The following is a 27972-nucleotide window of genomic DNA, read 5'->3' as shown; positions in this document are numbered from 1 at the left end:
AAAAGTTCCCTTGCCCTAGGGGTAATTAGTGTCCTTGGAGTTAAATAAGCTAATACTTAGACACCTCTGGCACAAGCAATTATGTTTGTGTATTGAATAATTGATTCAAAGAGGGGGGGGGAAGGGCCGCTAATCAGATCTGAGCATAATGAATTGATTTAATTAACAGGGGAATCCGCGGGTCTCTGGGAAGCGCGCGCATTTATTCAGCAGCGCGAGCGAGCCGAGCGCATAAATTGGGAGAGCGAGGCGGCGCGAGCATGCTTTTGGCACTTGGCCGCTCCACAACTGGATTTCTCCGATACAGTGACAGTTTCGCGGCACGCGGGCGCCGGGAGGGGAGCGTTTTACGAAGAGAATAGCTTTTCGACGCGAGCCCGGCTTTCGAAACGCGGCGGAGGCGGTTTAACTTAGTCCTTTCGCTCGTTTTTCTGCATGGAGCGAACCGTGGCCGCTCAGGTGCCTCAGCCGCGCTCGCAGTTTAGTGTGGATGTGTAACTCCAGCGCGAGGGAGAGCGAGCCGAGCCGGGGAGAAAGCGCGAGCGTCGCCGTGTGAGAGAAATTCTGACAGAGCGAGCGGCGGGCGGTCCTGCGCGTGTGTGTGTTCAACCCAGCATACATGGGTTTCCGTCACTGAGCGACGGCCCTGCGATCAAAGCTCACGGCACGAGGACGTTTTCTTTCCGTCGTGCTCTTTTGTTGCGAAGCGGTCAGCCCTCCGTTTCCTCTCCCACCGCCGGCGACTCGCGAAGCCTGCTGGAGCCGAGAACGGATCGCCTGGAGCCGGACTCCTCGTTCCTCAGGACGATGGTGTTAGACAAGGAAGAGGGTAAGTGGGGCAATGCTGTGTGGATATCAGACCGGGTCAGCCTGCTCGGTAAGGGTTCTAACTCGGCACTAGAACGGATCCAGCCTGCATAGTCCGTTTTATTTAGCGCTGCTGGCACTTTCGAGCGCTGGTCCGTCTGACAGACGCAGCGTTTTGTTAGGAGCGAAAGCGCTTAGCCTACTTTTAAGCCACTTTCAGTGCCTGGCGAGATACAGTAGACTCACTGCCTCCGTGTGGGGAGGATTTTGGAGAGGGATACGAGCGAATACACGTACACATGTTGTAAAAGTGCTGCGTCTTGTGGTCGCCTGCTGCTGAAATGAATATTTGCTCCCATCATCATCATCATCATCACCCTCATCATCATCGGCGTTGAGTGCAAATCTCCCAAGTTACCGAATCGTCTTTCAGCAAACGCTCTCAGCGGCAGCTTCAAACAGCCTAGTGAGTGTAATGCTAACTAAAAAACACTCTGGCAGCGTTCGCTCAGTTGAATTGACTTTCTCCCATGACTGTGAGATTCTGTGTGCTCTGTAGGTCTGTGTTCATCGTCAGTGTAAACAGTATTCATATCTGTACTCACAGTATCTGAAAAGACGTGTATCCTAGAGAACTTTTTTGGGGTAAAATGCGAAAAGTAAACCTCCATCCATAAACCCATGTTGGGGTGCTTCCTTAATATAGTGCAAAAACTGATATTAAAAAGCCCCTTCGACCTAAAATGGGCTATTCTTGTCATCTTTCATGGAAAATTGTCATCGCCCTCATTGTAGCTAGGGGCCCTTTTTTCCTCAAAGTAATGGCTTTCATTTCAGAGCCATTATTTATGTTTGAAAATGGGTATTTCATATCTCTTTGAGCCGAGCATCCTTTCACTAACCCATCTAAAAACCAATAAAGGGATTGCCATAGAAGCATAAATTGGTCTGTCTCGCTGAATACATGTTGTGCTAATGTACCCCAGATTAACTCAACTGTAAATTGTCTCCTTTGGATGTCTGTCTTGCTAAAAGTTCCCTATATGATTCATGATTCGGATTGCTTTTAACAGCTATTGGCTAAGCAATATGGGAAATGTACAAGGTGATGCAAATGGCATTAGCGGGAGAGGATGCACAGGAGCATGTAATGCAGTCAATACTACATTAACTACTGATGCCCAATTACAGAAGCAGGGAGAGTGGCTTTTAGGAGCATTAGGACTTGCAGAAAAGCTTAGATCACCTGCTGCTCATTGCCTAAAAGCTTCACCCTTTGCTTGCTGGGGCCGACCAACTGCGCTGGCATTTTGGCAGGCGGCTGGGGAGGCGGCCTGGAGCTACTTTCACCGTCTAACAGATACAGGCTCCTAGTGTTTGGCTTACCTGGATACGAAAATATCAACTCACTTAAGGCCGGACTGACCACAAACACAATAATAGCTCATAATGGCTCTGTATTGTGTTGTCTGTGTGCGTAAATGAGAGAGAGAATGAACGCTAGCATGGAATAATCTCACCATCTACACTAGCACGACACCCATGTTTGCTTATCTAAACAGCATTACGTCTCTGTGTGAGTAAACACAAACAAGGCTGAAGCACTTATTCTGTGTATTGCAACTTGCTCTGTGTATTGTGGGATCATATTTCAGATTTAGATAATAACACTCAAAATATATTTTCCTCACTCAAACAAAAGTCAATGAATTTGTAATGCGCTGTAACCTATTCAGTCAGGGAAGGGACAGACCCCTGCCTGTGTCTGGTACGCTTTTGCATGACCGCTGTTTCAGCGAGGCTTGGAGTGATCCTGCCCCGGAGAAAATCATCATCTTGTTTCTTCCTCCCCAAAGTGTCGTTTTCGGAAAGTAGGATAGAAACCAGTCCCGACTATTTTTAACACGCACAAAGCATTCGTTTTCTGACCCAAAATATGCCCAGAACTGTTTTCGAGCAGGCTTTATTAAAATATGAGTGCTGCTTGCTCGGAAATACTGGGTCATTCATGCTTCTCTGTGTATAAGCAGTCTTAGTGCATGACTACAGTGATGTGTCGCATATGGCTGCTCTTTTAACCCACTACTGCTGCTCTGATGCAGTTTTGTTTGGTTTCAAATCAGCTGCCTTCACTACTTACTGACTCTATCTGGTTTTGCAGTGAAATCTGACAAGGCTCTTGTTTTTTAGACATTTGATCCACTCTCAAGCTACAGCTGTTTGCAAATGGAAGTCACAACAGAGAGAAATCGTACAGAAAATCACATCACAGTCGACGACTCACCTTGGAGTTTGCATGACTTAGGCTAAGAAAATAGATGTTAATATGCAGGACGACTGTTTCTCTTTTACCTGCCAAAAGAATGGTCCCAATTGACTTTTTAATTCTTGGACGGGAGAAACAGCAATTCAGCCGTTTTCTTTTCCTTTACGGTATTAAAACTATCTTCTGCAGCAGGAATAATTGGGTTCTCATTGTAGACATGTCCTGGGCTGATCATTCGCACCACTGGGCTCTGTAAGAACATGGGGATGAGGAGGAGGGGGAAAAAAGCCCTTTCCTATTCTTCACACTGATGATAAATTCTTGGTTACCTTTTCCCCTTTAATTTATGGCCCCCACAAGCTGGCTGTCCAATGAAATTTGCTCATTCACAAAGCATGTGATTGAAAAGTAATGTTTCAAATGAATACAGGTCCCCGTGATCTGGTGGCTGCTGTAATAAAACTTGGGGCTTCAGGCTCCGATTTTTATTTTGAAATAATAAGAACTGCTTCATTCTTTACCCGAGTTACCATGGTAATTCTGTCTCGTAGCTATGTTATATTGATTTAGGAAGTGGACAGTAATATTTCTTTTCTGTTATTCCCCTTTCTGTGAGTTGATTTCTAATTTCCACTTGGAGATTACTTTTATACATTCCTTAAGTCTTTTCCCTTTTTTTCTGCCTGCAATGTAATTTTCTCCCTTGTATTTGCTATTTTCTGAGATTATTGGCTTGGTCTTTCTCTAAATTAAACTTGCCAATTTCAAATATTGAAATTACATCAATGTTTTTCTCGCCCTAGGTCTCTAGCAATATTACGCCTGGATTCAGGACCTAATACTCGTGGTCTCCAGCTTATATTGCACCACCCTGAGAAAGTCTTTAAAAAACATTTCTCATTGTGCGGTTACAGTTCAATATTTCCGTAGCTGATATGAGTGTATTTACATGCACAGAAGTTTATCATGTCTAAGATCGCAGTTCTGTAGATGTATGCTCAGCTTGGCATTCAAATGATTAGGTTTGTTTTTAATGTGTGCCTTACAAATATACCGAAACGTGAAAGGGAGCCATTCACGTCTCAGTGTTCCTGTGCGATTGTTTGTCACGCAGAGAGATTCCGTCAGATCTTCTGTGATCTACCATACAGTCTAGTTCTCCAAACTCAATTCTGTCTCTATCCCAAGGCTCCAGATCGCTATCAAACTCGTGCCGTCTCACATCAGTGACTGTAGATGTAGATCGTTGCCATCATTTCACTGCAACTCAAAGGGGACCTGAGAGAGCAAAGAGAGAAACAACGAACAACGAGAGAGTCGCGTTCAAGTAAGTGCACCTGTCTCTGATGCAAATGGCCACTCTCGTCAGAACTGCGCAACAACTCCATTACGGTCCCTCCCAGAGTTCTACGAGAGTGCTTCGTTATTAAATCCAGAGCAGTGTACACAACACACCATGCCGCACATTTGCGTGCCCAAACACTCTCTCTCGAACACTAAAGAGAGCTGGATAAACGCTCCCATTACTTCCATATGCTTTATCTCAAGCTCATGTTTTTAGGGGGCTGCCCTTCTCTGATCCCCTCCACTCCGCTGCCTTTTTGATGCGTAATGCTATATGTATTGCTAAGTTCAAGTAAACATTGGCTTCTCAAAGCTCCAAGGACATGCACTCTATCACTGAGGCGTTGGGAACACAGAAAACCTTTTATATCGTCCTCAGCCACGCTGCCAGTGAGATGAATCGTCATTTTTAGGCTACCTTTTAAAATGTCTCGAAGCAACCTTATCTTTCACCTTGAGGCCCTGAGATGGATGCAGACAGGTGCTATGTTACAGAAAAAAAGAGATGGAAAGAAAGGGAGAAAGAAAAAAGGGAGGGGGAGACCTTTTGTGCTATACGTGGTCTGGATTAAAAAAAATAGATCTATAATAAATATGTGGGCTGTTGCTGTTCCCCTTCAGTTAAAATGAGCTGGACTTTTTTGCCTTTTGAAACGTGTAAGTCAGATGTTAGGCTGTTAGAAGAGCAGTGGAAGCCTGGCAAGTGATGGCTTCTCCCAGCAGACCTGCTCCAAGTAATAGTACATATGGTCTGCTGGAAGAGGGGTATACAGCTACATATTGATGATTTTACAGTAGGTGGTTTTTAATTTACTTTCCTTTGGTCTTTAGACCACATGTTATTCCCTTGAGTTGCCTTGTTGTAACAGCTCTCGCTGCCACTTCTCACTGCAAGGTTGAGTCGCCTCGTCTGCTCTGGCTATTGTGTGTGTGTGTGTGTGTGTGTGTGTGTGTGTGTGTGTGTGTGTGTGTGTGTGTGTGTGTGTGTGTGCGCGAGTGTGTCACACTGCTCCTCTTGCAGCAGGTCGTCACACTTGGCTCCATTTCATCACAGTCTCTCTTCCATTTCTATGTTTATTTATTTGTTTATTTTATTTATTTATTTCTTTACCACCGCCCTGAACATCCCCTTTTTTTTCCTTTACAGTGCACTGCCTGTCCTGTGAAGCCACTTTTCACCTCTTCAGTCCTCTTTTTGTCTCTGACTTATTTTCCAAGCAGTTCACGTCATTTTCTGCATGTTGCTTTTCATTTCACACCAGCTTATTAAAAAGTTAGTAAAAAACCCTCCACAGATGGCCATGCTAATGAAATAAATGAATATTGCGATTCGCATATAGGTCTTGTCCTCAGAACCAGCCTCCTCCGTCCATGAGAGTGAGACTTTTATAAACTCTCCTCATTAACCTTATCACATTCTGTAACTTGATAAAAGCCTTCCTAATGATACCTACACTGATACCCACATTTGGCTCTAATGAAGTTTGAAAGTGCAGCTCAGGGTATCGTAGCTGTTCATTAGTGTTGCCTTTAAAAAGGCGAGTGGTGAACGCTGTCCTCGTATGCCACAACGTGTCAGCTTCAGCCAATAAATATCACCCCGTTCCGACAAATTGCTGTTAAAAGACGGCAGAAAAACGGGCTTTGAAAGGTATTTAGATACACAAAAGGAGAGCCTTGTTGCTTTTCTGAATGTTTATGAGCGAGTGATTGCTGTTATGAATCATTAATGTGGAAATGGAATACTGCAGCGTAGTTGTAGCGGTGTCTGTTTATGTGCACGAGTTTCCATCTTGTTACAGACTGATCTGCCATTATGCCTATTAGCTTGAAGACCTTGTTTAATCCCTCCTGAAACGCTCCCCAGATACATATTTGTTTGTGCTGCTTACGGGCTGAAGATGGCTGCTTTGCGCTGTTGAAGGCTGTGGGTACGATGTTATATGTTTAAAGGTGCTTGTGTGTGTTGCGTGCTTGCAAGTGTGAACAAGTGTGTGAGCGTGTTCGAGATGAATTTGTGTGTATGTGCATTATGTGTGTGTGTGTTCTGAAGAAGTTGGGGCCTGTGGAGACTCTCATTAATGCAGAAGTTGTGTGCTGATTTCTGTTTTCCAGGAGAGCTGTTAGGGATTAGTGAACCCAGGGAGGGGGATGTGCGACTGAATTATGAAACAGGTAATGCTTTTCTGCTCAAGATGTGATTTCAATTTACCATTCCAGGAGGGAGGAAACTAGTCAAACACTTTTAAAGTGCTTTAATGTTTCTGGAGATTGTAGCCTTCAGATGCACTGACCCTGCAGACATGCCTGGGTAAATATGTTGCCTTGCTGCTGCATTCTAAAAACAGTGTTTATATATGCCAGACCTTCGGGAACCTCTGGGTTCCCGGGATGTGCGCACATCTTTTGACTCCTCGCAAATAGTTTTCATACATCACTGTGTTTGTGCATGCTCTTCATATGTATTTACATTGCATTCGAGCCAAACCGTACGCGTTACTGCCGATATTGCATGGTTACGTTCCGTAAAATAGCTGATCAATAGTTTGAAAACTAATATGGACAAAGTTTATGCAGGCGACATTTATCCCACTAAAGACCGAATAAGAATGTTTTTCCTCTCCATTGGACAACATAATGAAAACTCTTCCCAACTCAATAAACTCGGAAATGTATGCAATAAACCTATAATAACCATCTCCATATAAACACCAGATTTGAAAAAAAAGGCGAAGAAAAAGAGAGGGAAAAAATCCAATATGACCAGTGTAAATGTGTTCCATACAAATATTACAAGGATATTAAAATCTATTTCTATTGCATTTTGGAACACATACACACACACACACACACACATACAAAAACATGCGGGGGGGTGGGGGGGAGATGAGGAGGCCATGTAAGACTAAAAGCACTGAAGGCAAGTTTGGAACAGAAAACTCTCAGCTGTCCATTTAATGAGATAGCAGCTTGCCAATCTATCATTGGTTGACCTTCGATAAATCAAATCTTGAATAACCCATTAAACAGTGATTGCAGGTTTGTTTGTGTTTTTCCTTAAAGGCGAAGGGCGAGGTATCGGAGAGGTTGATCAATGCTGAGTGTGAGTTTGCTACACAGGCTGGTTTGATCCATTAGTGAGTGGCAGCTGCGATCCACGCACTCTGGCCACTCTGCTCTGCTTTAATTGAAATTGGAAACTGAGCATGGGCCGTAATAACACTCCATCCAGCCCCCTTTCTGCAATCCGCCGCTTTTCCCCCTTCCTTGTCACACTTAAAACGTGACGGTCTCCCGTGGACTGTTGGAGCCGATAATGGAGTGGCCATTCCATTTAACTCTTGAGTTCTCCTGCAACATCAATAACCTCTGATGGTGTGTCCATTCACTCGTAGAGATCTCCTCGCTGCTGTGGAGAGGGATAGTCACAAACACACATAAGCGCTCACACTTAGTCTACAGACAGAGAAGCAAAGTGATGTAACTCAATGTTTGTGCAGGGACAGGGGTGAAAAATTAGCGCGTGACAGCGTGCATTCAGAAACAAACATAACTTGTCCCTTTACAAACTTACGTGGAACTACGTGGGACTTATCAGTTAAAACCCTGAGAATGTTCATATACCCCAGTGATTCAGCTGGATACGTTAAAAGGTTGTGATACATGTTGCATTTTTTTGTGTTAACTCTCTATTAAGCAAGTGTCTTAGGTGTTTTGAACCCATTAACATTAGTAGCAATTTGGGCCCTACTTCATTATTTACCCCATAAGGAGACAGGCATCTGAGTAAGCGCTCAAATGACATGGGAGCCTCACTCACCAAACAAATGCCCCCTGCGGTGAATTTGCATTATTCGACTTTAAGCGGGCCCAAATGGGGTTCTGCTCTGCGGAGTTCCCTCCATTTCTGAGCCTGCGGCGCGGCCCTGAATGGCACACCTGTCTCCTGACATATCCTTTTGAAATAATAAGTGAGCGGTAATTGCCAGTGAGAGGGGCATTTCATACATCACTTTCTAACCTTGGAAGTGACACAAACTTTAGAAGGCCTACATTTATGCCTAGCCGAATGCATTTTTAATGCCGACTAAAAAGTGTTTTGGGCATTATTGTGCAGCCGACGTAGTGACAGTGCTAATGGTTACGTTCTTTCCAGAAATCATGAAGTGGCAGATAAGATTGTCTTCCTTTCTCTCAAAGTCTGAAAAGATCTGGGTTATGGAATAGATGGATTTATTCCCTTTATTCAAATGCTAATGCAGTCTGCAGGAAAAGAAGAAAAAAATGAATTGGATTCGCATTTATATACATACGAGAAAACGCATTCATCAGTGAGGGTTATTGACAGTATTTGGCTTTTAGGATTATCAATGGGGAATGTAGCAAAGTAGCCTTGCAGGCCTTCCCAAATGAAGGCCTGTAGCAAACACGTTCTCTCGGCCAACTATAGGGAGTGTGTGTCAGTAGGGGTGAGGGTTGATTGGCCGGATGCAAGGTCACCCTCCTCCCTCTATCAAGCGACTGATTTGTTCCCCTGATCATCTTCCTTCTGAAACTCTCCAGGGCTTTACTACTCTCCCCTGCATAACGAGGGTTAGGAGTGATGGGCGGATTCCTTTCCTCTCTCCTTTCCTCTGTTTGCCTGGCTTTCGCTCTCTCTCTCTCTTTTTCTGAGGCAGGGATGACAGCTCACCTTCCAGAACTGTATTCTCACCATGCTAGCAACCGAGAGCCCGAGTGTTGGAACAAGTTGCCTCCTGTAATAACTCTGTAAAAACACTGCCAGTTTTTTTTTTCTGCTCATCTCAAAAATAAGCAGTAATGAATTTAATTAGAAATCTGTTGCATATCTCTGTGATACATTTCTTTTAATTAACCCCATGTGAATAAATTAAAAATAATAGGGGGGTGAAAAGTGTGTGTATGGCGGGGGGGGTAAAATATGTGCACGTACGCTCACTCACACACACTCACACACACACACACTAACACTAATGAAGTTATCCGTTAATTGGGATTGCGTCTGTGAGCCAAAGCCTTAGCGAGCAAACAGGGCACCAGGAGCTAACAATGTGCTCAGTAAGCCTCTCAGACTGAAGTGAGACAGAGAGAAAGAGAAAAAAATACAGGAAAAAGAGAGAGAGAGAGAGAGAGAGAGAGAGAGAGAAAGAAAGAGCCTTGGGTCTTAGTGCTGACTTCAAGTGTAAGAAATGTGCCTCTGACGTGATGGAAATGACCGGCAGGGCCTGGAGAAAAGCAGCCTCCTGTTTCCAGGCCCTGCTCTGCCCAGACTCCCCACGCTGCCGCTCTTGAAGCTGGGCCAGTGTTATTGCAGGCCTAATGCGGCTGCCTCATTTGGGCCGGATCAGGAGTAATTATGCTGGGGGGGAAAGTGGCTGCCGACCGCAGGGGTCAGGACACTTGTAACATGTGAAAAGAGCAATTATTCCGGGAGACAAAACCCTCCCTTATCCCGGGCAGTGCCAGGGTCACTGCGAGGGAGCGAAGCAGCTCCGTTTCACCGGGGCTTATTAGCGGCAGCAGGCTGCGAAAGTTTGCGAAAGTGCATCGCGTTAATGAAGGCTCCTTTTTCCTCCTGCACAGACTGCGCCAATTCTTTCCCTTTTGCTCCCTCTTTTCTCTCTCTCTCTCTCTCTCTTACCATGGGTGCTAATTATGTCATAATCACAGCATGCAAAGCTAGGCAATCGCTCGCACGGAGCATTGGTTTCATACACATACAATAAAATCCTGCCTAAGAAACCTGCCTTAGGCCACTGGACGTGGTCTTGTAAATGCTTCTCTTCCATGAAGCGAAACTTTATAAACTCTCTCTTCCTTTGCCTGTGAGAGACAGGTGAGCATGCGTCTCCTACCACAGTGGCACACTTAGAGAACATGACACAAACAATCAATACGACGCCAGACCAGTCAAGTCCAGGCTTATCGTCTCAAATCCAATTCTTTATTCGTTTGTCTGCAGTACAGCTGGCATATTCCACCTGACATTATTACCAGATGTCTTGTGTTTTGTCTTTGGCAGCAGAGCAGAATGAGTGTCTACAGGCTCAATTACGGTAATGATGTGAGCTGATTGAAAGGGGCTGATTCCCGCAGACAATGGCAGGACATCTGCCTGAGCTTCCCATTAACCTCTACAGCGGCCGGCCGGCCGGCCTGCTGACAAATTTGAGCCTGGATTGCCATGGACACGCCGTTTACGATGGGAGTACACTGTTGGTCCTTAGCCACAGAGGAGGTTCACGTTAGCTAGAGGGAGCTTTAATGTAAAATGTTGATATTAATTTACTGCTAGATTTATTTGCCATGTCTCCTACATGTCTTGTTTACAAACAAAACACATTTCCTCGTACCACAAGTGTTTCAGGTACAATCAGGCTTTAATGTTGGCGATTCAACTCATTTAAAGTATATTTATGATATATATTATACTGTTTGGTATAACAAAGTCTCAGATCTCTCCCTCATTCTCTGCTGCTCGTACTTGTATTTGTGGAAGCGCTTCCGCTCCGTGCATACATTCCTGATATTATAACCGTGGCTTGTCATACATGAAGAACCTTGCCAGAAGCTTTGCGCCAGATGACTGCTTGTAATCCCTCATACATCTGTACTGCTCGCCTCCAGACACTGGGGCCCTCCAAATTGGTTGTTCTTAGAGGATGTCAGGTCATTTGCACGTTTTTTTTTTCCATTCTATGGCTTTTTTAAAGATGCTGTGGACTCTATATGAAGACTGGCAGTTAACAGAATCAAACATAACTGGATCGGTTGGTGTAAAGTTTGCAGCAACTAAGGTGGACAAATTTGTTAGTAGTAACTAGTTCAGTTCAAACTTTAAATGTGTCATCTTGTTATTGACCTCTTAATTGAAAATCTTCAGAGCGTTAAGTATATGATGGCCAGCAGAAAGGTCTGCTCAGCCACAGTGTCCCTTATCAGCCCTGTTTCTGTACCATGAACTTACCAAGGCCTCATCACATTGAGGCGTCAATCCACCTAATTGATCGAATCTATTTAATTATAGCCGGTGACCCCAAAAGGAGCAAGGACTGCAGCTTCATTCATTTGTGCTGTGCACTCATTTGAAAGATTAGCCCACAACATCACGCAGAGTGTGAGGGAAGGAAAAAAAAAGAAGGGCGCTAAGGAGGGGGACTGGAAAGCAAATCATCTTCTCTTGCTATGCTTTTTTTTCCTCCCCAAAGATACATTGGTCTGCCGTGAAGATGTGATAATTGCGCTGTAATGCTTTAAAACGATTGCTCGAGTGCGCGGAAACTGTTCTCTCTCTTTTTTTCGCCTCCTCTCTAAACCTTAAATACATCAAAAGGGTACCACGTTGATTTGATTTTTTGATAGCTGCAAAAATGGAACTTGAAATGGGGGCCTACATAGAAATCGGATCCTATCTCTATAATGGAAAGTACATGGTCTGACAGTTTCAAATGCAAAAAAAACCTAACTGTACATATTCGCAAGAGATAAGGTCTTTAAAGAGGAAGAGGGTGGAAAGGATGAGGATGGCAGACTGTGCACCAAGTATTAATGGCAAATGTTTTTTTCTCTTCTTCTTCTTTCTCTTTTTTTGTGTGCGAGAGATGTTTGGCAAGGCGAAAGCTCTCTCTTAAAAGAAAAAAAAAAAATGCATCTCCTGGTAGAATATGAATCATGGGCCGGATAGCAGGATATGCGTTTTCGCGACACGGAATGACACAGGAAGGTCAGCAGCACTTGTATCTGTTAAATGGATTGGATTAAGTGGGAGCTGCCTCTTCGGCTAGCGTCTCCTTTAATAATGTTGCTTTTTTGTTCTTCGCGAGGCGGAGACGGCTGGGTAGGGGAGGTGCTGTTGGACGACTAGCGTTTTCACGTGCTACAAAGTGTGGTGTGACAGGTGCACTCTTCTGCGAGGAGCTCCAGAAACAAAAGACTGTCTCTCGGTATCAGAGAAACAACACTATGTTGCCTTTTATATAATGATTTCTTCTGTCACCGTTTGTAGTTTTAGAATGTGCTGAAAATATATGGCTGTTTTTTTTTTTTTTTTTTTGTTGTTTCCAAAGCCGTATTTCCACAAGTTGTTTTGGAAGACAAATGTCGGGTTTCAAAGAGCCGCAGCAGCGAGATGATTAGCTGCATGGGAATCCGGCTCACCCAACGTTGACTTTGCAGGTTCTGAAAGCTCCACGCGCGAGCAGCTGAACGACAGAAGAGAGAGAGAGAGACAGAGAGAGAGACAGAGAGAGTGCAAGACTTGAATCTAGGTTAGCAAGAGACACATCAACGAGGCTTAGCATTCGTCTTGTTCCCCACAAACCTGAATTTGTCCAGGTAATTAAAGAGCAGGAGCACTCCAAGGTTACTTTTCCCAGGAATGTTGCGTCTATCCAGAAAGGGTTAAGCTCTGTATAGCTAACTTTGTGTAGAACACAAACGCATTGTTAAAGGGTGAGTGGATAGTATGTGCAGGAGGGTTGGGGGGGGGCATAAACCAATTACGCATGGTTCTCCTGAGGTGAGAACGACCTTTGTGTATAATTAGTTCTCTTATTTAAAGCAAAGATTTTGAATAGAATAACTAATTAGCTGTCATAAAAGGCAAATTAAAGATTTTTGTGCCATCCTTGGGGGAATTGAAAGGAGCCTGATTCCCTAGCTCACTCGCTTACACACACACACACACACACACACACACGCACACACACACATACACACACACGCACACACACTTTTTTTTCTTCTTTCTCACAGGCTGGCTCTCTCTCCCCTCATTAAGACTGTTTTTAGTTCTGTAGAAGGCTGACAGGAGAGCACTGTTGGCGTACCTGCAGAGCGCTCATCTAACAAGCCATGAAATGCAGGTAGAAAGAGACCGCCCTCAGCTAGCGTGGCTTCAATTTGAAGGCTTTTTAGCTTCATTTACACCGAACATTGGTATTTATAGTGAGTTTTGTGATCCTAATGCAACGGCTTCAAGGGGCCCGTTTTGGTGGAGGTGGGGGGATGGTGGTGGGGAGTGAGGTGTGGGAGCTGGAGGGGAAGGCACAGAACTAATTGATGGCTCCCATCAGCAGCGCTGGACCAATTAGCTTCTCCTTTCCCCTCTTCTGATAAAGGAACAGGATGGCTGAATACCACCTCGTATTCACATTCAAGCCATAAATTTAACTAACAAGCCCTTTCTATTCTCTCTCTCCCCCTCTCTCTCTCTCTCTCTCTCTCTCTCTCTCTCTCTCTTCTCCCCCTTCGTTTTTACAGGGGACCATGCTAATTATATTACATTCATAGCACCGCTGATGTGTGGATAGTTCAGAGTTACCGAACAAATCTGGATCCAATAAAAGCTCGGCAAGTGCGCGTGTTGAAAGTGAGGGTAGGAAAGAGAGAACGAGAGATTGAACGAGAAGGAGTTGAGTGTGTTTGTGAGTAAAATCTGCTTTGATATTCAGAAGAACAAAGTACAGCGTGTGAAGGTGCTTTGAGGTATTTTACGCTGCTGGTAAAGAGGTGAAAAGAGAGAGAGGGAGAGAGAGAGGGAGAGAGAGATGCCCACAGAAGAACTGCTGGGGAAACTATTGGGTAATGGAGTGCATGCCCACTGGCACACATTTGTTGATCATGTACAGTAGTGCCATTATAGTACATTAAAGGCAGAGAATGGCATAGCAGCCACTGCCTGTGAACCCAGCCATCCGTACAGGCACTCAGCTGTCACTGCCTCAGATACATCAACGAACTGATAATGCATTATTCAAATATTACAAAACCCCGCATTAGATCGTCAACAGTGGGAAAAAAGACCCTGTGTAAAGTCAGTTAAACATAACGTATTTCTTTGTCCACATACATTTCATATAAATTAGCATGTGGCTGAAAGCACTGATCAACATGTTTTATTTTCTCCCCCTCCTCATCTCTACGATGCGATTTAATTGTCTAATAGCTAATGTTTAAATCAAAAGCATAGTGTCCCCAGATGGGCCTGGGCCTGTTAATGGCCTGATGGTCGGAGGGCCGGTGACAGGGCTTTGGGCCGGGGCGGGGTGCTGCTTTTTCAGTCGAGTGGGGAGGGAAGGGGGGGAGAAGCGCGTGGGGCTTTTTGAGAGGAATGTGTTTTGAAAGCAGCGAGAGAGAGTGGCCAGCTTTGCCACGCATTCTATTAGCCGGATCAATAGCTCAGTGTGGGAGAGAGTGTCTTAAGAGCTGTTGTCTACGCTTTCAGCCGGACCGGACCTGTTAGCGCTGGCAGAGGGGTGCCGGGTGCCGCCGTTGGCCCGAGGGCGGCTTTTAGTCGCCACTCAAATGTCATGCGGCAGATAGACTATTAGCGTTTAGTGCAGTTATTAAATGGACTTTATTTGTTCTTTAGATGGCTAAAAGGCGCTCTTCAGGGCCGGAGTAGGGGGGCAGGCACGTGACAACAAGGCAATTTAGCAGGTTTGGTTTACTCTGCTGGACGCAACATAGAGGCAAGCACAGATAGCTGTAGAAGGAGTAAAGTGAGTGTGTGTGTGTGTGGATGTGTGTATGTGTGCGCAGTCAAGCACTTAGGCCGTGACGTATCTCACTTGGGGCTGAATGCAACCGTCTTGTGGTCAACAGCGCTTTAAAAGGTTAATGTTAATCCATACCAAACACAGCCCACGAGGAGCTTTTAGCATGGCCGGCAGCTCGCTCGCTGCAGAAGCTATTAAAATAGCCCGGTGACTAACCTAACACGCCACACAAATGCCTCAGTGAGCCATTGAAATGGAGATTGTTCTAAAGTGTCCCAACACGGGGGCTGCATTTGAACGGTGTGTGTGTGCGTGTATGTGTTGTGCCGGAGTTAACATCTGTTCTCCGCAAGAGGGGACAGCGAAGGGTGAATGTAGTCCAAAGTGACCCGTGTGCGTATCTGAGCGTGCGCGCAAGGGCCCTAATGCATATGAAACAGGAGCGGTCGCGGCCTCGGCATCAGGCCCGGAGCTCCGGAGGCACCCGCGCCTCCTTATCAAAAAAAAAAAGAAAAAAGTGCAGAACATGAAAAGTCACCGGCGTTACCTGGGCAGTAAATCATGCAGTTTGCTCCGTTTTGTCTCCTTATCGCTACAGGTGTGCCGATGCTCTCCGTCCAGCCCAAAGGGAAACAGAAGGGGTGCGCCGGCTGCAACCGCAAGATTAAAGACCGCTACTTGCTCAAGGCGCTGGACAAATACTGGCACGAGGACTGCCTGAAATGCGCGTGCTGCGACTGCCGCCTGGGGGAGGTGGGCTCCACCCTCTACACCAAAGCCAATCTCATCCTCTGTCGCAGGGACTACCTGAGGTAAGAGAGTGTTTCGGAGACACTGAGGGGGAAAAAAAGAGAGAGAAAAAGGAAAAAAGTAGTGCTACACCAGAAAGGGCTTGTTACACCTCAGGCTGCGTGACATTCAGAAAAATACATAGCTCATCTGACAAGCTAAACACTCGCCAGATTTTTTTTTCTTTTTTTATCTAGGTCCTCTTGCTCCTTTCCTCTCTCCTCTTGTGTTATCGTCTAGTCCGCTCCATTTGGACTGAGGAAGTTGCTCTGTCTCTGAGGCTGTGGTGGAGGATCAAGCGTTCTGCTCCTTTTCGAGCACAGTGTACTGACTCCTGTAGGAGTCGCGCCAATTAAGCTGCGATTCGTGAAAGTGAGCAGAGACGGCTGCGGGTGGTGTCACATAGAGATTGTTTAGGTTTAGCTAGTTAACGTTGCGCATGTTTACATGAATGTGATGCCGTGCTCTCTTACTTGAGGTCAGGAGAGGCTCAGTGAGAAAGACAAAGTGTCTTAAATCCCTCAGTATGTAGGAAAACTAGAGTAAAACCTTGTCGCGGTTAACAAAGCGGTCCTAACATTTTTACAAAAGCTGTATGTTTCTGTTTTGTTTGAACTAAAAAGACAAAAACATTTATTTTTGGTTACTGAGGTTAAAGTTTAGGCTAAGAACATTTTTAAACATATAGATAAAGTGTTCATGGAGCCATATCATGAAAAACTAAATTTTCCTCGGTTTTATAGAACAAAATAGTTCGATGCTGTACGTAAACATTGTTAAAGTTTCACTCCACAGTCCATGCAGACCTTACATGGGATATAAGCTACAAAAACAGCCGTTTTTTTTCTGATATCATGAAAAAGCAACACATTCACATATATCGTCCTATTCAGCTTAGCAGTTTAGTCCTGTCTATTCATGCTGAAGTGTTTTCAGACTGCTTTTTGAAAGAGGCACAATACAGGGCAGTCAGGTAAACCACAGGTTTACATATGTCTTAAGGGCAGAGTGACAAAAACATCCTGTTTATTGGATAAAGAGAGGTTGAAAATTGATTATGTAACAGTGAACTAGGACTGTTTTTGGTACATAAAACCACATAAACATAAGCTGTCATAACAATAGTGTGTATAACTTTATAGGAGAAGGAAAAAACATTCTTGTTTTTAGTAACAAGATGTAACAACTGAAGTAAATTTGTCAGGAAATGTTCACACATTTTAAAAAACGTATACAAAATAAAAACAACACAAATTATGTTTTCATATGATGATATAATACATATTTCATGTGCATAGAGCCCACATCTTGACATATAAGTATAAAACACACGTGTGTGTGTGTGTGTGCGTGCACACTGTAAGCTCACCCCAGGCAGCATGGTGTCAAACCTCTGGGTCTTAGACTCTGCTTTGCCTCCTGCTTCCGAGCCATCTGCTTGCTAAATTAAACATGATTATTTCCTGGGCGTTAAGTCCTAGTCCCCAGGGGTCTCCCAACCAGATCCAGCCATTTATCCCCCAAGCTGCTGCTCCCGGGGGAGCCCACTGCTGGGGCCCTATCCTGCATGCTGGGGCCTTAGCTCGGGTGAGGTTGCTGGAGGCCCCCTCTCCGCTATCACTATCCATCACTCCCCACTCCCCTTTTAATGCTGTTAAGATGCAGTGAAAGGAGACCTGACCCGGACCCCCAGAAGGGCCAGCTGGGGCAGATGAGGTAATGATTAGCGCAAAGCAGAATGATTAAAGATACAGTGCCTTGTATGACACAATTAAACACTGAGTCCACCCTGCACTTTAGGAGATTAATGGGGAGATGTAGAGAGGAAGTGGTTAGCCTGGACACATTATAGCGAGAATAACATGGGTGACATGATTGCTCCAAAAGCCGTGACACACTGAACCCAATGTGAATGAATACAATTTTTAAAAAATGGACAGAATGTCTTCAAGTAATAAAGACTTTATTTGCTCTTCACAAAAAGTGCCCACGCCAACGTGGGTTACATCCCATCCCCAAGGAGCACAAAGAGCTGGGGTCAACGTTGCCTTCTGCCCACTGACATTTCACATTTTGGCCGCTAAAAATGCAGAGCCACTGGCCCAAGCGGCCACCTCTTGGGGCAGTGAGTGTGTTTCCCCCTTTAAACAAATACCAGATCAATTAAATTTTTACACGTTCACAAATATCCGCCACAAAACCGACCACTAAAAAAAACACTTAAAAAAGTTCAGAAATAAACATTGGAAGAAAGAATTTGTGAGGCTGGAGTGATTTTGAGAAGGATGTGCTGTTCTGTTGTGCATGTCGTCAGTTTTCACTACAGACAGATGGTAGAAGTTCATTCTTTACTGGAAGTAACTTGTTTGGTAAACACAATATTCAAGGGGTGGCTGCAGCTTTCAACATGAGCACTGTTACAGCACAATGATCTCCAAGAACAAAGCTGCTTAGTCGGTTGATCAAAGCCTGATGAGTATGAAGGCTGGTCAGCAGGACTGAGTGATAATCTTCAGCCTGCCTAACTATATTGTGAAAAAGCAGGAGGTCCTTCAGTGGTTTAACTGGTATAAATGGAAAATACTGTTTTTTGGTGCTGAAACAGGCTCGTTTACTCTAAATACAATGTATATAAGATAAACATTTTCTTTTATTATGGCCAAAGGATTCATAGCCCGAGTGACCAGTGTAGAGTTTGTATCTGTCTGTCTAGTAGTAGCCAGCTGAGATTTTTCTTCTGGTTTTGTAGTAAATCCACATATAAGTGAAGATAGATAACGTAGATATGAATCATGCTAATGTTAGTCATTTACCTGTGTGCCTGAGTCAGAGTTGTTTCAGTCGCATTTTAAATGAAATGATAAACGCAGCAGGTCCTCCACCACCTCCTGCTGTCCAGTCCGTTGCTGAAGTAGTCCACTTTGTTTCCGAGGCATAAAGGAATGATTGGCCTTTTGGGGTTAGCATTAGGCTAACATGAACACCAGAGTGATTCTGTTTCCTCTCTTACTGCCTGTGACGCTGCCTGAATCGTCCAGCTGCCAATGCAACGGTCAGGGCTTTATGTGATAAACAATCCATGGACAATCCATACTCACAGGATGAATAACTGTAATATTTTCCAAATTCAGGCCATGTCTGGCGAGTGTTTGGGATGAGACAAGTGACTCAAGAAATTCAACGAAGCTGGCTTCTTGTACGAATTTCCCGATCCACCTTAAATGGAGCGGCAGCTGAATTCAGATGCAAGAACATTACTGCTGCTTTATTTAAGGTGGGATGGAGAAGTTAAACAAAAAGACAACTTCAGTGAAACAACATTTAGCACCATTTTTGCCAGGCCTGCTCGCGCAGTTGTCCACTGTTTTGCACAATAAAAATATTTCAGATTTACTTTGGTTGTTAAAAATGTATCTAATATATACAGGAACAGTCAGAGATTTAAATTATAGCGTGAAACAGATTTTGTCTGTGTCAAATACTTGAAAGAGAGAGTTTTATTCCCTCATTCAGGAGATGAAACGTGATAATTTGCAGTTTATTCCGTTGCATATCCTCAGATAATCCCCAAAATCCAGTTGCTTTTAGCGATGTTAGCCCCACACATCAGGACAAACCAATGCTTTTGTCAAAAGGTAGGGGCACTAGGACACAGTTGATCAGCCATCTTGTTTGTTGCTCTGTCAACAACACAGACAACAAACATTGGTTTTGATGATTCAGAAGCGTGCATCTGAAAAATCATGGTTGGTGTGCATCAGTGCTTGAGTAAATGCATTGACACACAGATAAATAGCACAAAGGTTTAAATGCGCTGCAGTTTAACTGTCTAGAAAGTGAATTGAAAGAAAGATAAGGGAAGAAACCAGGATGAAAAGAAGGGAAAGCAGAAAAAAAAGGAAAGAACGGTGAAGACAGAGAAGTGGGAAGCAGAGAGAGAATGAGATGGGCCCTGTGCGTGAGTCCTGATGGTCTAATGAAATCTAGCCCACTCATCTGCTCAGCCTGAGACAAATGTGTGCCACTTAATGGCTGGCCATGCTGGAGATGAATTCCATTATGGAACAAATTAAAAACTTTGCCACTCGGCGCTGGAAAAGAGGCAGCTTTGGAACTCAAGGTTTTAAAAAGTAGGTGAGGGAGACTCCACGCAGGCGGCCCCCTCAACACACACATACACACACAGAATCTGTCTGCTCACCTTCTGTAATGAAGTTGAATCCTTACCCAGAATTAGCCTCCCATACAGAGAGGCAGTTCATTAAAGACAGGCGGGTGGATCAAACACACTTGCTTTATTTTCGGCTGGGTTTTTTTGGAGCCCTGCCATGCGCACATTAATTATGAGCACAGCTCTGTCTGCATTTGTCCTTCAGGAGCACTGTAGAGCCATAATGAACGCTCTCCCTTCCCATCTCACACACACACACTCACACACTCCCCACCACCATGCGAACCACTCTGACGCCTGCCTGCGTCTACAGCCCAACTCGCAACTTTGCCACTACGCTTGACATTCACTTCACTCAGGCCGGAAATGCTGGTTCTGTTAAACGAATTGGCAGCAGTCATTCATTAGCATGCAGCACAATAGAATAATGAGCTGATTCATTCTATAGCTGCGGTGGAGTATCTGGTGACTTCACCAAAGCAGTGTGATAAAGCTCCCCTGGGTTTTGCTGCCTGAGACCCTTTCAGCTCTTTAACCATCACAACTATAAAGAGGAACATATCAGTCATCTGCTAATCAAAGAGGGGTGTTTTTTAATTGAAGTTTAAAAGTATTTTTTCAGGACAATCGAATACTGGCCCTCATCCTAATGAGGTATCATTAAAGGGCAGAGACCTCTCTGGGAAATATTTGAGAGAATGTGAAGGACTGAGCTTATCAAGTACTTCTGATCAAAGTCCCGTGAGCAGTAAAATCAAATCATTTTGTTTGAGAAGCATGCAAGAGGGCCGTTTTCATTTTTCCCCCATGTAAAGTGAATAGTACTAAAATCTAATTGGCCTTCAGATTCAAAGTTGTAAAATGCTCGGTATACATCCATATGACCGCATACATCAGTTAAATTCTGTATTATTATGCAGAGTTATTAAAAGCCATTGGGCTGTTTGTGGAATAATCATTGACCATTATCTATTATCTATCTTGGCAAGCATAGATTGACTACATTGCTCAGTGGAATAATTGTTTGTTGTGATTATTAGTGATAAATTATTTCATTTGCTGTTCTGCCATCACTTCCAGCATATTGCTTTGACGTATTTGTGTTTGGTATTAACTCGCTTTGAGGATAAACTCACTGTGTCTGAACACACAATTCCTCTTTTCCTCTGCTGTTTACGTTTACAGAACCTGACCAGTTCTACACCTACAGTAGTCAATGTAGAAGCATGAGCAGAAAACATGAAAACCTGGAACGCAATCGCAACGAAACATTAAAGGCCCAGGAGGCTGATACCAGCTTCAGAGGAGTTTGAAGCTCCTCAAAAATCTCTGTTCAAACAGCTCACGAGCAACACCTGTCTCCAAAGAGCCTCTGAAAATCACACCAACACTGATTAGCGGGACAATGAGCGAAGGCCTTCAGCTTTAATAGCAGGGGGTTTAGCTGAACACAAACAAGATTAGTCCGAATCTATTTTCCTCCCACCCCTCACTGTGAGAGGATTCTTCTTCTTTGAGTGGATTCTGCATGCAAATCAGATCTGAGCCTTTATTTTCATTGGCTATGCTTTAAGACCATTGAAGAGCTGACCACTTGTTGGCTATGTAAGAGTCTATAAATTCAACATTAATCATTATCTTTTTAAACAGACATTCGGTTTCGTCTCTGAATAAACAAGCGCTAAATAAGGCCACGGTGATGAGACATTGTTTAGTCAGCTCACAGCAAGTGTGGAGAAATATAGTGAGCTTAAAAAAATGTTTGACCCCATAAAAAGTCCTTCAGCGCAATGACTTAAAATGGCCTCACTGATAAAATGGTCGGTTTCACTTTATCTTAAGTTATACTGCCTCGGATTTCAAGCCATTGTATTTCACAGTTTGCAGGTGACCTTCCAAATGAGTGTCTGTAACCCACTAATCCACTTAAATTAACCGCTACAGTCGTGAGCTTGGCCATCACTGAGCCATAAAACCACAATTACAAATGCTGTATTTTTTTTCTGACTGCAGTTGTCGTTTTAGAGCATCTTGCTTATTTACATCTAGATCTGAACACTGAATTTCACACAAAAACAAAACTTTTCTACCTACTTTGCCCCTATTTGTAACTAAAAAGCATGACTTTTATTGAGATGGTTACGCCAGTCAGAAAGATGACATGTTAGTCATATGTTTAGCTGCTTGCTCTGGCAGTAGGTCCCCCGTCGCATGAGCTCGTCCTTTCTCAAACATAGTTTTCCACACAGGTACCTTAATCTGGTCTGCTACTGTCTCTGTGGATGCTTCTTTAGAATTACGCACAGTCCTGCCTTAATGTCCCTGTGGAAGCAGAGACAGTGAGCACAACACCTTGACTACAGTAGCACAGCAGTGCACAGTGCTATTCTGTCTAGTATTAAAGCAAATGCAATAGCTTTGCTTTTACAAAACTGTCCCAAAGCAGATTTACAGAAATCCAGGTCCAGAACTTTAACAAGCAAGTCAGCAGTGACAGCATCAGGAAAATTTCCTAAAAGGATAAGGAAGAAGTCAAGTCACGTCAAAGTTTATTTATATAGCACTTTTTACAAAAGGTGTTGTCACAAAGCAGCTTTACAGAAAAATCCGGGTCCGAGCCCCCATGAGCGTCGCCAGTGGAGACAGTGGCAAGGAAAAACTCCCTAAGAGCAAGAGGAAGAAACACTGAGAGGAACCAAGACTCAAAAGGGGAACCCATCCTCCTCTGGACCACACCGGATACCAAACAGTGTTAGTATAAAATATTAGAATGAAAAACGAGGAAAAACAGGTGGAGCAGTTGAGAGGAAGTCTCAGAACTATTGATGGCACCTATTCAGTTGTATTTATTCCAACTCAGATATCAGAGGCAAAAACGAACCAATTCTTCTGTAACATATCTGGCCTGAAATACTACATAATTGCTTGTAGAGCAACACAATGAAAACTGAAGTAAGTCAGGTGATAACAGTGGCCACATGTTAACATAAGAACTGCGAGTAGCTGCTTAATTACTATACTAGAAATTAAATAAATTGATGTATGGTTTTACATCATCATACAGTGCTACAGTTTAAAATAGCTTATTTTAAAGCTTAGTAGTTTTTAAAGAAAAGGAATAAACCAAAAAAGTCAGTGTCAAAAAAGAAAAAATGCCGCCAGTGTCACCTTCACTCAAAAGGCGAACCCCATCCTCCACCGAGCATCACTGGGCAGCAGCTTTATATTTCTCATAGCAGCCTTGCTGTGTTGTACGTCAGTGTCACACCTTTTCAGTGTGAAAAGAGAACTTCTGTGGTACAACTTTTGTGTGGAGGAAAACACAAACAGTGCTTTGTGCTTTCAAGGCTCCGAAATAAGATTTGGATACTGGCTGTGCCAAAGCAAGGCTATAACACCTAACTGAAAGAGACAAGTACGGAACATGGATAAAACATTTTAGATTCTGGGCTGAATCCGTGTTTGTGTCCCTTACAAAAGTAGACTGAACTAAACCGAACCAGAAATGTGAATGTTTGGGCAAGAAATCAACAAGCACAGCGGCGCACCTACAAAGCAGCAATAAATTTCGCAGCTTTGCAAAGATCGTGCTTATAAACGACGCTTTGTGACATGGTACCTCATTGGAACTGCATGGCCACCTCGGAGTGTCAGAGGCCTACACAAACACACTTTACTGGAACGGTAACCCAGTCTAACAAAGCCTCTTTTTAACACCTCGCCTATCTCTTCTAACAGCATGCTCTCTCGCTCACTCACTGACTCTCCCTCTCCTACTGTAAAGGCCGCGCTCCGCTGGGGCTTGCCGCTCTAATTAAAAGCAGGGTCTGCTGGATAGATGCTGTCTGTGACAAGGGGAGGGGGGGGGAGGCAGGCAGCAGAGAGAAACTAATATGGGAGTGCCGGAGCAACTTTCGTTCGGCTTTTCCCCTTCTCCGCATCCGAGCCCGCAACTTCGGAGGGGTGTTTAACATACCGTCAGAGCAGCAAACTCTCGTCCTCCCGTTTCCTACACCCCCCACTACCCCGCTTCCTTCTTTTTTGCATTGCATCGCAGGGTTGGCGGAATATGTAAGTCTATCTGTGCTTCTGGATCTCCAAATTAAACACGGGGACAGGGGCTTGGAAAATGAAAATGTAAATCTGGCAGAGTGGAGGCACGTTGGAAGAGAGAGAGAGATCTGCCTTTTCTGTTCTGTTTGTGACCTTGATCGTTTCTGCCTCCCATCTAATAAGCTTAAACAAACAGCGGAGAAATTTGAGTTGTCTCTTTCTGTGCACCATCGAACATCTAGTTACCGCTCCAAGGTTACGTTCTCCACCCCCCACAAGCCCGCTTCCCCATTTTGGAGCAAGTGAATGGAGATGTGGGGGAGAAAAACACGGATGGAGGCAGCGTGGAGGCAGTGTTCCTGCAGCAGGAATCGTTTGAACTTTGCCTATATTATAGAATTTGGCCTCTTGTGTAAAATCCGGCTGGCTTTGGTTGGAGCAAGTTCTCCCTCGTTGTTCTGGATTTAAGGACAGGGTTGGAGGGGGGGGGGGCTTTAAACAGTTCAATTGCTTGCCTCAGACCTGTTTTCATTGCTTTTGCAATGTGCTAGGCGCAAAAAAGTCTTTGAAGAAGGGGATTAAAACCATGTGATCGTTTTAATTAGATCATTAGCCAGGAATTAACATCTAGGTTTGTACCCTCATTAACAAAAAAATATCAAGCGTGTGCCAAGTCAGATTTGGGGGTTGCATGAGATGTTTGGAGATTTTTGGGTTTATTTTGTTGTGGTGATGTTGTTTTTTTGTGTGTATTTTTTTTTTACCCCTTTCGCACTTTGTTTGGTCCTTTCCTCGTCCGTCTTGGAGTGACTGCTCTGTTACATCAATGCTAAAGGAAGGCAGAAGTGTGTAAATCCACTCTGTGTTCTCTCTCTCTCTTTTTCTTACAGGCTCTTTGGTACGACGGGGAACTGTGCAGCCTGCAGTAAACTGATCCCTGCCTTTGAAATGGTGATGAGGGCCAGAGATAATGTTTACCATTTGGACTGTTTTGCCTGTCAGCTTTGTAACCAGAGGTAAGCAGTGAAAGAGATCACTCCTAAGTTTGCGAGATTGCCTTTCTTACAAATCTGTAGACGCTGAAGAAAAAGCTATTAGCTCAAACAGAAGCCCCCCCCCATACAGACACACACATGCAGGCACATGCATACCCACATACAATACATCCTAATCACTTGCCGCTTTCACACTACTCTTATAGATCTTCATCATTCTCAGTCACTGCCTAATTGATCGCTCTGTCATTACACACTAGTTTGTATTAAATCAGACATTCTGTATTAATGACTTTTTTGACCATGTGTGATGTATGTTTTTGGTCCTGTCTGTGACCAGAAGTAGGATTATCTGCTTGAGAGGAGCAAAATTAGCTAGCGCATCCAAGGTGATGCTCTTGCCAGACCAATACCAATACCAAGCCTGATCAAACCACAGGCGCCTTATAGAAGGCGGTCGGACCGAAAGCCCCCTGACGCAAAACGCATCCAGGCATCTTACAGCTATGAGCCTCGGCAGAATGAAGTTTTTCGAGGATCATCCCTTCGAACATTCCTGAGGTGCACAGGAGTGTGACAGTGCTTTAGATGCTGCAGACTGTGACCTCCTACTAAACACTGCCTTTATAGGGTTATTCCTAAAGCCCTGGACGCATGCACACAGCGGACGCAGCATACTAAACATAACAAGCCAGGGAAGAAGGCTGAGCTTTAGCATGTTTTCAAATCTTGAGAAGGCTGACTGATTTTAGTTGATCCTATCCCTGCTGTACCCACAGATGCCTCTTTTGTAGGAACTTTCAGGACAAGCTTTACAGAACATCGGCAAAAATCACATCCAACGTAATGAATGTAGGTCGGTGTTTAGATATGCTATAAAGCATTACTGGACTACGTTGCTGTAGCTAATCAAATCCAAGCAGGTTGGATATGACAAGGAATTTGCCGCTAACTATCGTTAGCCTGGTATTATCACCAAGAAACTCCATCCAGTCAATCCCAACAATGTGACCCTTCATACCCATAGGAAAGAAAAATAAAAATAGAGATCTTTATATGTCTATACGTTGTCTCTTGAGTCTCCTTCTGCTCCAAAATTTCTCCTGATGTTATTTCTCCTAAGGAATTTTGGGAGAATCACCTTCTTCAGAGCCATAAAAGAGCACTTTTAAGCAATAAAAACTTCGTCGCATGAAGACGGGCATTTAATTGATAACACAATTACTGTATTTTGACTGTAAGTGCACTATAGTATTTAATTAGGTTGAAGTAAATCTTTCCCAAACACCTCCAAACTCGCCGTTGTAACAAAAGAATGCATTTGTGGGCAGAACATGGACAGGTCAATTCGCAGCCCACAGGTACCTACTTTCACTTGACTGTCAGGTCTCAGACCTATGCCAGTCCATAGCACATGATAGGATTTAACGCAGCACTCAAAGCATTATAAGCATGAGTTACAGAAGCATCGATGGAGCCCGACTTGGGAGCCACCCGCGAGATAAACACAGAGCCACCCTTTGGGTAAAGCACCTGGTGTGAGTGAGCATTTGCTGACGGCAGCGCCCCAGCTCCAGGGCGTCAGGCTGGCACGGCGAGCGCAGCTCCCTCCTGCCACGCTGTGCCACACTCCTGGTGCCTCTGCCAGCCCAGCACATTAGTGTGTCACTGATTGATAAGCGCCGATGCCACAGGCCTGGCTCTTATCACGAACCCCTGCCACTGTCTGTTCAGCCTTCACACGCTTTCATATGCAAACACGTCAATGGGAAAAATGCAGTCCACGCATGGAGGGTTTTAGCTTTTTAATTGCCATAAAATTTGGAGACGAAAAAAAAAAGTTTAGAGGGACATTTTATACGTTGGCACGGAGCCACGCTGTGGAAAAAATAAAAAATAAACGCACCCAGTGGCATGGTTTCCTTGGAAACCGGCATGGTGCTTTTGCCAGTCAAAGAGAGGAAATGGTGGCATTACTTTCATTGGGTGCCAGTCCTGTCGTTGGCACTTTTTGTTTTGAAAATGCTGGGGTTTTTTTTTGTTTTTCTGCTTTCATTTGAAGCTGCACCTTCATGCCCACATCACAGGAGGACTTTGAATCGACCGCTGAAACAATAGCATTCCTGATGCAAGCAGCCCCGCAGAGCCAGACAGTTCACAGCTAAGGCGGAATGTGTCCAGCGCAGTGAGTCAGGAGTGAATAGGAACTGCTAGTGCCTGTAGAAAAAGCCACATTGCTCAGTGAGCCCTGCAAGAGTGGCTTCGCGAGAACTCTCTGCATAAAAATGTCAGAAGCAATCCTAAAGTCGTAATGCTGTTTTCTTGCCGCGTTTGGTTAACTGCTGTGCTGGTTTTTTTGTGCTGGCTTGCAGGTTTTGCGTGGGCGACAAGTTTTTCCTAAAGAACAACATGATTCTGTGTCAGATGGACTATGAGGAGGGCCAGCTCAACGGGAGCTTTGAGACGCAGGTTCAATAGCCGGGCCCGGCGGAGGCAGCAGCAGCCCTCGACCCACACACACGCACTTCCACACACTCCGACGCACACATACACGCGCATTTACACTCACGCACACGCACGATGGATGTTCTGCTGCGACCAGAGAGAGGAGCGTCAGTCTGCTTGCCTGCAATACTTTTTACAGTAAAAGCCCTGTTGGTCCCTAAGGACTCTGTTGTAAATGTACTACTTTTTGGCCCTTCCCACCCCTTCCCAACACTGAGCAGTTACAAGTTTCAATGTACAGTTGTGCCTGCTTTAGCTGAGCACTGTATTGCCTGTATGTTTTTTGTGATGTTTGTTTCAAGTTTACTTTTATTTTTATTTTCTTTTATTCCTCTCTCCTCCCTTTTGGGTGGTACTATGGCTCCTTGGAGGGTACTGTACAGTCTGTTTTTTCTGTATATATAAACTGGAACATTTATTTTATGAAATTGTAATGCAATTTTATTACTAGTGTGAATTAAAAACAAAAGATTCTTAAATGTTCATACTTGAGTTTGTTTTGGTTTTCTGCGCCCAGAGCCG

General features: G+C 44.3%; 1 protein-coding gene across 1 annotated transcript; it reads left to right on the top strand.

Annotated features, from left to right (window-relative positions):
• lmo1 (LIM domain only 1) lies at window positions 1–27935 on the top strand. Its single transcript, XM_036587238.1, has 4 exons — window positions 1–829; window positions 15536–15749; window positions 24841–24966; window positions 27318–27935. The coding sequence occupies exons 1-4, from the start codon at window positions 808–810 to the stop codon at window positions 27421–27423; spliced, it is 468 nt and encodes a 155-aa protein (XP_036443131.1). The 5' UTR covers window positions 1–807; the 3' UTR covers window positions 27424–27935.
• The last annotated feature ends 37 nt before the right edge of the window (window positions 27936–27972 follow it).

The sequence above is a fragment of the Colossoma macropomum genome, unplaced genomic scaffold (assembly GCF_904425465.1).
Source record: "Colossoma macropomum unplaced genomic scaffold, Colossoma_macropomum, whole genome shotgun sequence".
In the NCBI taxonomy this organism is placed as follows: domain Eukaryota; kingdom Metazoa; phylum Chordata; class Actinopteri; order Characiformes; family Serrasalmidae; genus Colossoma; species Colossoma macropomum.
This window is presented reverse-complemented; position numbering and strand designations above follow the sequence as displayed.

Bases quoted from the DNA above. Each gene is read 5' to 3' on its own strand.
- lmo1 (XM_036587238.1), top strand. From the start codon at position 808: ATGGTGTTAGACAAGGAAGAGG. The intron at 830-15,535 runs GTAAGTGGGGCA...TTATCGCTACAG, and splicing joins GGTGTTAGACAAGGAAGAGG to GTGTGCCGATGCTCTCCGTC. The intron at 15,750-24,840 runs GTAAGAGAGTGT...TTTTTCTTACAG, and splicing joins TGTCGCAGGGACTACCTGAG to GCTCTTTGGTACGACGGGGA.